Source organism: Terrapene carolina, unplaced genomic scaffold (genome assembly GCF_002925995.2).
Source record: "Terrapene carolina triunguis isolate 2854851 unplaced genomic scaffold, T_m_triunguis-2.0 Scaffold66, whole genome shotgun sequence".
NCBI lineage: Eukaryota > Metazoa > Chordata > Testudines > Emydidae > Terrapene > Terrapene triunguis.
The window spans coordinates 55,974,290-55,988,480 of NW_020664417.1; the positions used below are offsets into that span (position 1 = coordinate 55,974,290).

Genomic DNA, 14,191 nt, shown 5'->3' on the forward strand with positions numbered 1-14,191 from the left:
CACACACACACACACACACACACACACACACACACACACACACACACCCCTATAAAAATGATACTGGTGCTCTTTCTCAGCCCCCATGGGTGGTTCCATTGCATTAGCCTAACCAAGGGATGCTCACTTCACTGAAGCAAATTCATTACTTTTGGTTGGCCTTGATAGTCTCAGTTTTTCAACCTCTCACTCTGGGCAATCCTTCTTTCCACACTATAATCTGTCAAGTCCTCCTACTCTTTTTCACAGCGGTGCTTGAATATAACAGGGTTCTGATAGCTACTTCTTGTGCTTATTATATAGTATTTATTATTCCAAAATACCTCCACTCAGTCTAGATGCTAGTCCTAGTGCCACAAATTTTGGAAAGTTAGAATCATAGAATATCAGGGTTGGAAGGGACCTCAAGAGATCATCTAGTCCAACCCCCTGCTCAAAGCAGGACTAATCCCCAACTAAATCATCCCAGCCAGGGCTTTGTCAAGCCTGACTTTAAAAACCTCTAAGGAAGGAGATTCCACCACCCACCTAGGTAACCCATTCCAGTGCTTCACCACCCTCCTAGTGAAAAAGTTTTTCCTAATATCCAACCTAAACCTCCCCAACTGCAACTTAAGACCATTACTCCTTGTTCTGTCATCTGCTACCACTGATAATCTAGATCCATCCTCTTTCGAACCCCCTTTCAGGAAGTTGAAAGCAGCTATCAAATCCCCCCCTCATTCTTCTCTTCTGCAGATTAAATAATCCCAGTTCCCTCAGCCTCTCCTCAAAAGTCATGTGCTCCAGCCCCCTAATCATTTTTGTTGCCCTCCATTGGATTCTTTCCAATTTTTCCACATCCTTCTTGTAGTGTGGGGCCCAAAACTGGACACAGTACTCCAGATGAGTCCTCACCAATGCCGAATAGAGGGGAATGATCACGTCCCTTGGTAGCGGCAGCCAGGAGCCCTGGGCCCTTTTAAATCTACCGGGCGGGCCGCAGGGCTCCTAGGCACACACAACCGCTCCAGGCCCCGCGCTTTGGGGGGGTCTCGTGGCCAGTGCGGTCAGTCCCAGAAGTATCGGTGTCCTGGAAGTGACAAATTGTGCTCAAGTCAAGAGAACTGTATAATCTCTAACACGGGATACTAAAACAACAGGCACATGAAATTACAAGTCTGGTAGCAAAGATTTTTAATAGACCTATAAAATCAAGGGTAATACCATATGATTGGAGAACAACAAATGTAGTACCTATATTTAAGAAAAGGAAAAAAGTGATCCAGGCAACTACAGACCTGAGTAGTATGCCAAGCTTCAGAACAAATTTTGAAGAAAAGAAAAATAAGATATGGAGGTAAAGGGAAAAAAAAAAATCGAATAAAATGCAACATTAGTTTACCAAAGGTAGATTGTGCCAGACTTACCTGATTTCTTTCTTTGATAAAATAATTGATTTTTTAGACAAGGGAAATGGATTAGATCTAATCTATCAAGACTTCAGCAAAGCATTTGACATGGCACCACACAACAAATTATTAGTTACGGTAGAGAAGATGGGGATTAGTTCAAGAATTGTAAGGTGTGTAAGAAACTGGCTAAAGGGAACATCACAACAGATTGTGCTAAAAAGAGAACTACTGGGCTGGAGGGAAGTTACTAATGCAGTTCCTCAAGGATCAGTCTTGGGACTGATCTTATTAATATTTTCATTAAATGACCTTGGCACAAAAAGTAGGTGTGTGCTAATGAAATTTGCTGTTGACACAAAGTTGGGAGACATCATCAAGATAGAGGAGGATTGGAATACTATTCAGGAAGAACTGGATGATCTTGGGACTGAAGTAATAGAAATGGAATGAAATGTAATAGCACAAAGTGCAAGGTCATGCACTTAGGGACTAATAAAGTGTTACTCACCCTGTGCAGTAACTTAGTTCTTCAAGATGGGTCCCCCTGTGAGTGCTCCACTTCAGTCGCACAAGTACCACACAGGCCTTTGATTAGAGATTTTCCATTAGCAATATCAGTTTGGCCTCTGCATGCACTGCTGATAGCCTTGAGTCTGACACCAAGGCTAATACAGGCTGCGCAGGCACACTGCCCTTTACCACCACTGAATCTCAGGGCAAGGAGGATGAAAGTGGAGCACCCATAGGGACACATATCTCGAAGAACTACAATTATTGCACAAGGAGCTCTCTTTTCATTGAGTAGCATCCCAATGGTTATCTCATTTCAGGTCATCCCCAAGCAGCAACCCCACAAGGAGGAGAGAGCTTCAGAATTGAGTCCAGAATGGAGGAAAGAAATGCACTGTCACATCAGATCTAGAGGCATCGGACCAAGGCATAATGCCTGGAAAAGATATGTTCCGAGGACCATGTAGCAGTTCTGCAGATTTCAGATACTGGGACACTTTTCAGTAGAGCCATAGACCTGGTAGAGTGAGATGACACACCAGAAGGCGGTGGAATGCTGGCAACACTGTAAACAAGCAATAATCAAATACCCAGAAACTCATTTCATTAGTCTTTGAATAAAAGACACTTGAAGGAACCTGAGATGTTGTCATAAAGAAACTTTGTCCCTGTAGAATATTGTGAAAGAAGGGTCTGACCTTAAGGCCCCCCAATTTCTCTGACTCTGCAGGCTGATGTAATAGCCACTAAGAAGGCTATTGTCACAGACAAATTCAGTAAGGAGCAAGTTGCCATCAGCTCAAAAGGAGATTTCATGAGATTTTTAAGAACCAAATTAAGGTTTCAGACTGGGGCAGGAAGTTTCACTTGTGGGAACAGATTTCCCAGACCTTTCATGAACCTTACAGTTGTAATGTGAACAAACCACTACAGAATTGTGGTATGAAAATCTGTTAAGGTGGCCAAATAAACATTAAGAGCACTGACAGTCCTGTTTTCTTTAGTTGCAGCAGGTAATCCAGGACAAGTGGAAGAGAGGCAGATTCAGGAACAGCTTTCTGGAGTTTGCATCAGTGAAGAAATCTCCATTTTTGAAAGTAAGTATTACTGGTAGAATCTTTCCCACTTTTTAGAAATATCTGCTGTATTTCTGAAGAACAGACTGACTAACTCCACAAACAATCAAGGAGCCATGTCTTGAGGTAAAGCATGCTCAGATTGGGGTGCAGCAGTTGACTGGCATCTTGGGAGAGGACCTGAGGAGTGACTGGAAGATTTATCACTGGACAATGAGCTAGGTTGAACAGGTAAGGAAATCATGCCTCCCTCAACCATGTTGGGGCTAGTAGGATAACTCTGGCCTTTTCCTCTCTGAGTTTGTTCACTTTTCAGAGAATCAGAGGCATCAGGGGAAACACATAAAACAGATTCTTCATATGAGTGAGGAGGAAGGGATCCCACAAGGAACGGAAACCTGACCCCTCCCCCACCTCAGACAGACGCGATGGCATTTTGTGTGTGTAGCTGTGGCAAAGAGGTCCACTTCTGGAAATCCCCAAGTTTGAAATATGCCAGCAAGAATCTGGGAGTCCAACTTCCATTTGTAATCTGGGAAAAAATACTGAGAGAGTGTCAGCTCTGACATTTTACCTACCCAGAAGACACATTGCCAAAATTCGTATGCAATGTTTTATACACCAGTTCCATAACCTTATTGCATTGGTGCAGTGGAAGGGGATCTTGCTCCTCCCTGATGATATATATAAAACTGGCAGGCTACATTGTCTGTCATGACTCTGACAGACCAGTGTCTGATGAGAGGCAGAAAATGAAGGCAGGCACTTCTGACTGCTCTGAGCTCCAACAAGTTGATGTGGAGTGTGGTTTCTTGGGGTAACCATCTGCCCTTTACCATTAGGGTGTCAAGATGTGCTCCCCATCCTAACAGAGATGGATCTGTAGTTACGGTTACCATTGGTATCAGTTGGAGGAAAAGAACTCCCATCCCTACATTGCGATGAATCTTCCACTAGTCTAGAGAGTGTTTCGCCTGTTGAGACACTGACACCTCTTTGTCGAGGCTGTGACTGTTTGGCAAGCAAACTGATCTGAGCCATCCCTGGAAACAGTGAAGGTGTCATCTAGCATGTTCTATTACAAATGTGCAAGCTGCCATATGACCTACAAGTTGAAGACAGTTTCTGACTGAACTCTGGGGGCTCCCTTGAATAGTTCTGACAAGGCTGATAGTGTCATGAATCTGTCCATGGGAAGAAAGGCTCTGGATGCCAAGAAATCCAGGGATGCCCCTATAAATTGTATGTTCTGTATGGGAATCAGTGTGGATTTTCCCACATTCAACTGAAGACTCAAGTCTAAGAACAGAGAAAGTACTTTCTGTTGGGTAGTCAACACCTCCTGCTATGACCAACCCTTAGCCAGCCTGTCATTGAGGTACAGGAATACTACAATTACCTGATGACTAGGGCCCTACCCACAATGCATTTTGATCAATTTCACAGTCATAGGATTTAAAAAAAAAATTCATGATTTCAGAGATTTAAATCTGAAATTTCAGTGTTGTAACTGTAGGGGTCCTGACCCAAAAGGGGGTAGTGGGGGTGTCCCAAGGTTATTGATGGGGGTTCATGGTATTGCCACCCTTACTTCTGCACTGCTGTTGGCGGTGGCGCTGCCTTCCGAGCTGGGTGGCCGGAAAGTGGTAGCTGCTGGCTGGGACCCCAGCTCGGAAGGCAGCACCACCACGAACAGCCACGCAGAAGTAAGGATTGCATGATATGCATTGCTATCCTTACGTCTGTGCTGCTGCCTGCAGAGCTGGGCCTTTGGCAAGCAGCCACCACTCTCTGGCCACCCAGCTCTGAAGGCAGTGCAGAAGTAAGGGTAGCAATACCATGACCCCCCTACAACAACCCTGCAACCCGCCATAGCCCCCTTTGGGTTGGGACCCCCAGTTTGAGAAATGCAGGTCTCCCCTGTGAAATGTGTATATTATAGGGTAAAAGTACACAAGAGATAAGATTTCACAGTGGAGACCACATTTCACAGTCCGTGACATACTTTTCACGGCTATGAATTTGGTAGGGCCCTACTGATGACATAGGTAGGCAGCTACTACTGACAAAACCTTTGAAAACACTCTTGGAGCTGAGGAGAGACCAAACAGGAGTATCTGGTACCAAAAATGATCCTGGGCTATGATAAATTGCAGGAAGCTTCTGTGGGATGTGTGTATTGCTATGTGGAAATATGTGTCTTGAAGGTCAAGGGCCGAAAACTAATCCCCTGAATTTAGAGAAGGAATTATAGCTGTTAGAGTCACCATCCTGAACTTTTGAGACATCAGAGATTTGTTCAGGAGTCTTAAATCTAAGATTAGTCTCCACTCTCCTTTTTTTTTTTTTTTGGCAAAAGGAAGTATCTCAAGTAGAGGCCTCTTCCCTTGTGCTGAGTGGGGACCAGCCGTATTGCTCCTAGATGAAAAAATAAATGTATTTCCTATCTTAGTAAGAACTCATGAGAGGGGTCCCTGAAGAGGGATGGAAAGAGAGATTAGAAGGAGGGAGGGAGGGAAGGAAAATGGATGGTGTAGCACACATCTATCTGAGGTGGTATGTTCCTATGCTTGTCAGAAATGGAAAAGTTAGTCTCCAAATGTGGAGAAGTGGGCAAATGTTGCAGCTGACAGGCTAAAGAGAGCGGAGGGTCTGAATCCTCAACTATCCCATCAAAACTGGTGCTTCGAAGATGAAGCCTGCTGCGAATGTGTGTCGGGTGGGCTGGAGAATCTTTTTCTCTGGAACCTATGTCTTTCTTGAAGGTTCAATCAGTCTCTGAAAAGCAGAGAATTACATTGGCTCAAAGCTCCCATCCATTTGCGATCTACTGAATTTTCTTTTGTTCCTAGGAATGTAAAGGGCTAACGAACGTAATGTGGACCTGGAGTCTTTAAGGGTATGCAATGATTCATCAATATTCTCTGTGAACAACATCAGTCCATCAAACGGGAGATCCTCTACCATATTCTAGACTTCTCTGGAGAAACTAGGCAACTAGATGCTGGATGCCCTGTGCATTACCTGCTATAGTGATAGAACAGGCTGCAGTGTCTGTGGTGCCTGAACCACCTAAGAGATGTTCTGGCCAGTAACTGCCCATCAGCAATGTAAGCCTGATATTGCTCCCTTTGGTCTGAAGTTGGTCCAGCACCCAACTACTCCACTGAAGTCAATGGAAACTGCTGGGCAGTCAGTTCTTTTGAAAATCAAGCCAGGTGCCTGGCTTTTGGCATCCATTTTTTAAAATCTGGGCCTAAATATTTGTTTCTATTACTCAACTGAGCAGATATGAGTGAATTTTACCTAATTCATATTCAGAGTAGATTTGCACTCTGCATAGGTCCATCATGGCCAAAAATGTATCTATGTAAAAAAAAAATAAAAAAAAAATGATGAAGTATCGGATGAGGGGGATAATGGGCTACCAGGAGCATCCAGCCCTCTACAGAGGAATAAGACCCACCCTTGCTGTGACATCTGCGAGGCAGTCCCCTAGGGACTTCTCAGCGGAACAACATTAGGGAATGCAAAGGAGGCAGCTTAGTTGTTAAATAGAGAAGCTGCTCAGCAGTTATGGGGCACGCTGAAGCAGCACTAGAACAACCCACTGGTAATGGTAGGAGTGGGGACACATGAACAAACAGCACCACTCTCAAATCCTGCATTACTGATTGACAGGACAGATGCCAATACCACACTCCCTTCCCTAGATTCTCTCTCATGGTCTCTCACCAGAGAGGGGTAGACGAGAAAAGGAAAGACAAGTATTCCTCCCCATCCCCACCTCCCAAAAATGACTCCGCTGCCTGGGACTGGGCGCAAGAAAGCTAGTGAAGGGGATAGGGAGAGTGAAGAGCCTTTGGAGACTGACCACTAGACCCTTCAAGTCTTTCCAACGCTCCGAATTTTTTTTTAAGAAAGCATATATAAATATTAGCTATTCTGTTTAATTAGATAATGCGAGGATAGTAATTATAGTAGTAACTCCCCTGCTGCCAGCATAGCACTAACAGAACAGAACTCTGGCTGCTGTCATAACTGGCTCACACAACGAATAAGAAATTAAGTACAGAATACAAACCACAGGCAGTCCTCAACACAATTGGTTCCTGAAAATTACATCATAAGTCGAATCATCATATCTTGGAACCGCAATCCACTCCATTGCAGGACTGAGCATCGTAATGTCGAAACCAATTGTCATAAGTCAAATCAGGGTGTCAATTCAGAAATGTTGTAAGTGCCGTTCATAAGTCGAACGTTGTAAAGTCGAGGGCTGCCTGTATTATCATGGTCTTCATGTGATAACAGACACAGCATTCAAAGTAGCCATGCTTTCTTGTAAATACTGATTTTTCTTTGTTTATTTTTTAAATACTAGGGTAAAGATGCTTCAAGTAAGTCTTGCTTGCTTACATTAACAGCCTGATTTTTGCCTTCAAGGTATGCTACAGTAAAGTAAAGCACCAAAGTGATATCAAATTCCACTTCATCTTCAGGTGAAAGTGAATGGGATGATGGTGGTGGTAACATATAACCCAGCAAAACCCTCCAATTATTCACTTATGGACAGGTCTAGTACTAGCTGACATATCTATGAAAGTAAGAGACATTGAGGCATTTTTTCATTAATGACAGATGATTTAAGTTACAGACCTGGATCTTTCAGTTTTATTTCCATTTCATCTAAAGAAGTGACCTCCTCTTCTTCAGGGGCATGAATAACCATCACCGTTGACCCCAAAATGCTCAATATGCAGCCCAATTTCCCATGAACATTCAGCTTTTCATTTAAAAAATAGGAAGACAATATTGCACTGTGGATGAAAAAAAAGTAACAGGTTCAGCTGCACAAATTATTTTATAATATAGTAATAATTCTTTTATGTATAGTGATACTAATAAAAAAAAGTTTTGAATTGGGGATAAAGAAACCAGCTGAGAGTAAATAAATACCAGCCAAATCATCAACCTTTTCCCAAAACTTTTTTTAATTCTAAAAAGGTCAGATAAATCTTGCCCCATTTTCTATGGCTTTCCAACAGGCCTTGACTCTTCCCTCCACATCCTTCCCCATAAACTACAATGTCAGGCAGAGCTCTAGTTTTTCCAGTCATTTTTCCTTTTGGTTACCTATGAATTACCAGAGGCCTGGTCTACATTACGAGTTTAGGTCGACTTTAGCCGCGTTAAATCGAATTAAGCCTGGACACGTTCACACGACGAAGCCCTTTCTTTCGACTTAAAGGGCCCTTTAAACCGGTTTCTTTACTCCACCTCCGACGAGGGGATTAGCGATAAAATCGGCCTTAGGGGGTCGGAATTGGGGTAGTGTGGACGGAATTCGACGTTATTGGCCTCCGGGAGCTATCCCACAGTGCTTCATTGTGACCGCTCTGGACAGCACTCTCAACTCAGATGCACTGGCCAGGTAGACAGGAAAAGCCCCGCGAACGTTTGAATTTCATTTCCTGTTTGCTCAGCATGGAGAGCACAGGTGACCACGCAGAGCTCATCAGCACAGGTAACCGTGATGGAGTCCCAGGATCGCAAAAGAGCTCCAGCATGGACAGAACGGGAGGTACGGGATCTGCTCGCCATATGGGGAGATGAATCAGTGCTGGCTGAACTCCGAAGCAGTAAACGAAATGGCAAAATATTAGAAAAGGTCTCCAAGGCCATGAAGGACAGAGGCCATAACAGGGACGCACAGCAGTGCCGCGTGAAAATTAAGGAGCTAAGGCAAGCCTACCACAAAGCCAGAGAAGCAAACGGAAGGTCCGGGGCTGAGCCGCAAACATGCCGCTTCTACGCGGAGCTGCATGCCATTCTAGGGGGTGCAGCCACCACTACCCCAACCGTGTGCTATGACTCCCTCACTGGAGAAACACACAGGGAAGAGGGTTCGGAAGAGGAGGATGGAGAAAATGTAGAAAGCTCACAGCCGCAAGGAAGCGGAGAAACCGGTTTCCCCAACAGCCAGGATATGTTTGTCACCCTGGACCTGGAACCAGTAACCCCCGAACTCAACGAAGACCCTGAGGGCACACAGGGGACCTCTGGTGAGTGTACCTTTGTAAATATTACACATGGTTTAAAAGCGTGTTTAACGATTAATGATTAATTTGCCCTGGCAATCGCGGCCAGTACAGCTACTGGAAAAGTCTGTTAACGTGTATGGGGATGGAGCGGAAATCCTCCAGGGACATCTCCAGAAAGCTCTCCTTCATGTACTCCCAAAGCCTTTGCAAAAGGTTTCTGGGGAGGGCTGCCTTATCCCGTCCGCCATGGTAGGACACTTTACCACGCCAGGCCAGTAGCACGTAGTCTGGAATCATTGCATAACAAAGCATGGCAGCGTATGGTCCCGGTGTTTGCTGGCATGCAGACAACATCCATTCCTTATCGCTCTTTGTTATCCTCAGGAGAGTGATATCATTCACGGTCACCTGGTTGAAATGGGGCAATTTTATTAAGGGGACATTCAGAGGTGCCCGTTCCTGCTCTGCTGAACAGAAATATTCCCCGCTGTTAGCCACGCGGTGGGGGGGAGGGGTGAAGTGATCATCCCAGAGAATTGGGTGTGGGGGGGGAGGGGAGTTAGTTGGGTTTGTGCTGCATGTTAACCCTGAAACCGCAGCCCCTCCTTTTACATTGCAAACCCATTTTAAATGGCCAACCCAATGGGTGCTTGGTATGGGAAATGAGAGCACTACTGTTTGAAACCATTCCCACATGTTAAGAAGGTTAAAAAAGCCAAAACACTGTGTCTTACCATGGCTGCCTGCAAGCTGAAATCTGTGACCTGGCACTGCGTGAGTGATCTCTCACACCAAACCGGCAGGCCCTCAATATAAGAGGAAAAATGCGACCTTGTAACGAAAGCACATGTGCTGTGTAATGTGAACAGCAAAATTTAACGTGAAAGAGTGTACCCATTGTTCTCTAAAATGTGTCTTTTTTAACCACCTCTCCCTTCTCCTCCACCAGCTGCAAATGTTTCTCCTTCACAGAGGCTAGTGAAGATTAGAAAAAGAAAGCGTAGGACGCGTGATGACATGTTTACAGAACTACAGATGTCCTCCCACGCTGACAGAGCACAGCAGAATGCGTGGAGGCAGTCAATGACTGATTACAGAAAAGCACAATATGAACAAGAGGAGAGGTGGCGTGCTCAATCGCGGGATGAACAGAGCAAGTTGCGGGCTGAAGATGATAGGTGGCGTCAGCTTGCACACAGAAGGCAAGAGTCGATGCTCTGGCTGCTGGAGCATCAAACTGATATGCTCCAGCATATGGTTGAGCTGCAGGAAAGGCAGCAGGAGCAGAGACCGCCGCTACAGCCCCTGTGTAACCAACAGCCCTCCTCCCCAAGTTCCATAGCCTCCGGCCACCCAGTCACTCCACCCCAGATGATTGCCCTAGCATCAGAAGGCTGGCCTTCAATAAGAGTTAAAGTTTTAAACTGCAGTGTGTCCTTTTCCTTCCCTCCTTCCCCACCCATCCCGGGCTACCTTTGCAATTATCCCCCTAGTTGTGTGATGAATTAATAAAGAATGCATGAATGTGAAGTAACAATGACTTTATTGTCTCTTCAAGTGGTGCTCGAAGGGGGGAGGGTAGGGGAGGGTGGGGTGGTTGGTTTACAGGGAAGTAGAGTTAACCGGGTTGGGGGGGGGGGCGGAGGGTTCATCAAGGAGAAACAAACAGAAGTTTCACACCGTAGCCTGGCCAGTCACAAAACTCGTTTTCAAAGCTTCTCTGATGCGCACCGCACCCTGCTGTGCTCCTCTAACCGCCCTGGTGTCTGGCTGCGCGTAATCAGCGGCCAGGCGATTTGCCTCAACCTCCCACCCCGCCATAAATGTCTCCCCCTTACTCTAACAGAGATTGTGGAGCGCACAGCAAGCAGCAATAACAATGGGGATATTCTTTTCGCTAAGGTCTGAGCGAGTCAGTAAGCTGCGCCAGCGTGCTTTTAAACGTCCAAATGCACATTCCACCACCATTCGGCACTTGCTCAGCCTGTAGTTGAACAGGTCCTGACTTCTGTCCAGGCTGCCTCTGTACGGCTTCATGAGCCATGGCATTAAGGGGTAGGCTGGGTCCCCAAGGATCACGATAGGCATTTCAACATCCCCAACGGTTATTTTCTGGTCCAGGAAGAAAGTCCCTTCCTCCAGCTTTCGAAACAGAGCAGAGTGCCTGAAGACGCGAGCATCATGTACCCTTCCCGGCCAGCCCACGTTGATGTTGGTGAAACGTCCCTTGTGATCCACCAGGGCTTGCAGCAGCATTGAAAAGTACCCCTTGCGGTTTATGTACTCGGTGGCTTGGTGCTCTGGTGCCAAGATAGGGATATGGGTTCCGTCTATGGCCCCACCACAGTTTGGGAATCCCATTGCAGCAAAGCCATCCACTATGGCCTGCACGTTTCCCAGAGTCACTACCCTTGATATCACCAAGTCTTTCATTGCCCTGGCAACTTGGATCACAGCAGCCCCCATAGTAGATTTGCCCACTCCAAATTGATTCCCAACTGACCGGTAGCTGTCTGGCGTTGCAAGCTTCCACAGGGCTATCGCCACTCACTTCTCAACTGTGAGGGCTGCTCTCATCCTGGTATTCTGGCGCTTCAGGGCAGGGGAAAGCAAGTCACAAAGTTCCATGAAAGTGCCCTTACGCATGCGAAAGTTTCGCAGCCACTGGGAATCGTCCCACACCTGCAGCACGATGCGGTCCCACCAGTCTGTGCTTGTTTCCCGGGCCCCAAATCGGCGTTCCACGGCATGAACCTGCCCCAGGAACACCATGATTTCCACATTGCTGGGGCCTGTGCCTTGTGAGAGGTCTATGTCCATGTCAATTTCCTCATCACTCTTGTGGCCGCACTGCAATCGCCTCCTCGGCTGGTCCTGGTTTTGCTTTGGCATGTCCTGGTTCTGCATATACTCCAGGACAATGCGCGTGGTGTTCATAGTGCTCATAATTGCCGCGGTGATCTGAGCGGGCTCCATGATCGCAGTGCTAGCTATGGCGTCTGGTCTGAAAAAAGGCGCGAAACTAGTATCTGACGGACCAGGGGAAGGAGGGAGGGAGGGAAGGGCGAGTGACGACATGGCGTACAGGTACAGGGAATTAAAATCAACAAAGGTGGCTGTGCATCAGGGAGAAACACAAAGAACTGTCACACAGAATGGCCCCCTCCAAAGATTGAACTCAAAAGCCTGGGTTTAGCAGGCCGTTGATTTGACGGAGGGAGGGGGAAGCAAATGAATACAGAACAAATCTATTTTTTACATCTTAAGACGACGGTGCAGCATGACTGATAGCCCTCGGCATCTTCTGGGTGCTTGGCAGCAAATACTGGGCGCTTGGCAGTTATGATGACGATGGCCTTCAGGCCTATTGCACGATCTGCTGCTCAGGGAAGACTCTGCTAATGTGCAATGATCCAACAGGGCGCTTGGCAGAAAATTGCATACTACGACTGATAGCCATCATCGTCATTGTGAAGGCAGCAGAATATGACTGGGGGGATGGGGGACATACGGAGTTGCAGCCACTGCTGTACGACGATGATGGTTACCAGTCATAATAAACCATCTACTGCCAAAAGGCAAGGGCTGGTGCAATGCAGCCCTACAGCTGCCAGCCCCACGGCTGCCAGCACCCAGATCGCCGATGAAGGCTACCAGTCATGCTGCACCGTCTACCGCCAAAAGGCAGTTAGCTGCTGCTGCTGTGTAGCAATGCAGTCCCACGTCTGCCGGCACCCAGATGACATATGGTGACGGTGAGCTGAGCTGAGCGGGCTCCATGCTTGCCGTGGTATGTTGTCTGCACAGGTAACCCAGGTAAAAAGGCGCGAATCTATTGTCTGCCGTTGCTCTGATGGAGGGGGAGGGGCCTGACGACATGTACCCAGAACCCCCCGCGACACTATTTTGCATCATTCGGGCATTGGGATCTCAACCCAGAATTCCAATGGGCGGCGGAGACTGCGGGAACTGTGGGATAGCTACCCATAGTGCAATGCTCCGGAAGTCGACGCTAGCCTCGGTACTGTGGACGCGGTCCGCCGACTAGAGCACTTAGAGCATTTTATGTGGGGACACACACAATCGGCTGTATACAACCGATTTCTATAAAACCGGCTTCTATTAATTCGACCTAATTTCGTAGTGTAGACATACCCACAGACAAGCCCTACTGAAACACAAGCCCCAGAACAAAAGACTTAAAGAATCAATGGCCCCCAGGTTTAGAAAGCTGGAGCTAGTGTGGCAAGGAAAACATAGGATTGTAGAGTAGGAGACAGGATGTAGCCCTGTTGGACCGCAACCATTTGGAGTTAGAACTAGGTCATTTTCACATGTAATCCAAGCAAGACTGGTGTCCCAGTCATCTGCCAACTTTTTAAAATTTAGCTTTGTTTCAGCACAATATCATTATACTACTTTAGCATCTAACACATCACACATACAAAATACCAGTGCTTACAAACCGATAAGCATTTCAACTCTCTCATATGAGATTAGGGATTTATATGCAGTCAGATAACACGGTGATGGAGTGCAGTATTCAAATGTAGATACATCTAGAAATCATTTTATCTACTTCTGAAACTGTGCATGCACAATGACATTTACAATAAATTTGGACAGAAAGTGATATGATACAGTTGAAATGGCAAGGGGACATTTTAGGTAAATGGAATGTAATTAACTGAATTGGAATCTGGCCAGGTCAGAGAGTCAAGCATCTCTACTCTTACATAAAGTGCCAGGGGATCATTTAACGTTCATGGGATTACCAGTGACCAGGATCTCTTCTTCCACCACCACAGTGCCTTCCCAACACAATGCTGAGGAACTAGTACAATACTGATTTGGCAGGAAAACCATCACCTACTTAATCACTTCTTGTATCACTTAAATATTCCCTGGAGTCTCCCATCCAAGTACTGACAGCCTGATGCTTCTAAGCTTGTCAGATCCAACAGGATCATGGGCCAAAATGGTATGGTTGCAGACTACAATATATTAATTAGTTATACAATTTTGAATCATCATAACTAGATGAAGTGATACAATATTAGACAATTGCAAAATGTGTATTACATGAACACAACAGCTTGTTTCATGTACACACTAATGCAAACAAGCAAATCAAGAAGCGTATGGCTATATAGAAACTGGAAGCTAA

General features: G+C 46.1%; 1 protein-coding gene across 1 annotated transcript in view; it reads right to left on the reverse strand.

The window, feature by feature from the left end:
* NIPAL1 (NIPA like domain containing 1) overlaps positions 1-14,191 on the reverse strand; it is a 71,866-nt gene that overhangs the window by 1,002 nt on the left and 56,673 nt on the right. The window contains exon 6 of the mRNA XM_026648122.1: positions 7,640-7,800. Coding sequence (XP_026503907.1) covers positions 7,640-7,800 — 161 coding nt within the window. The remainder of the gene's footprint in view (positions 1-7,639; positions 7,801-14,191) is intronic.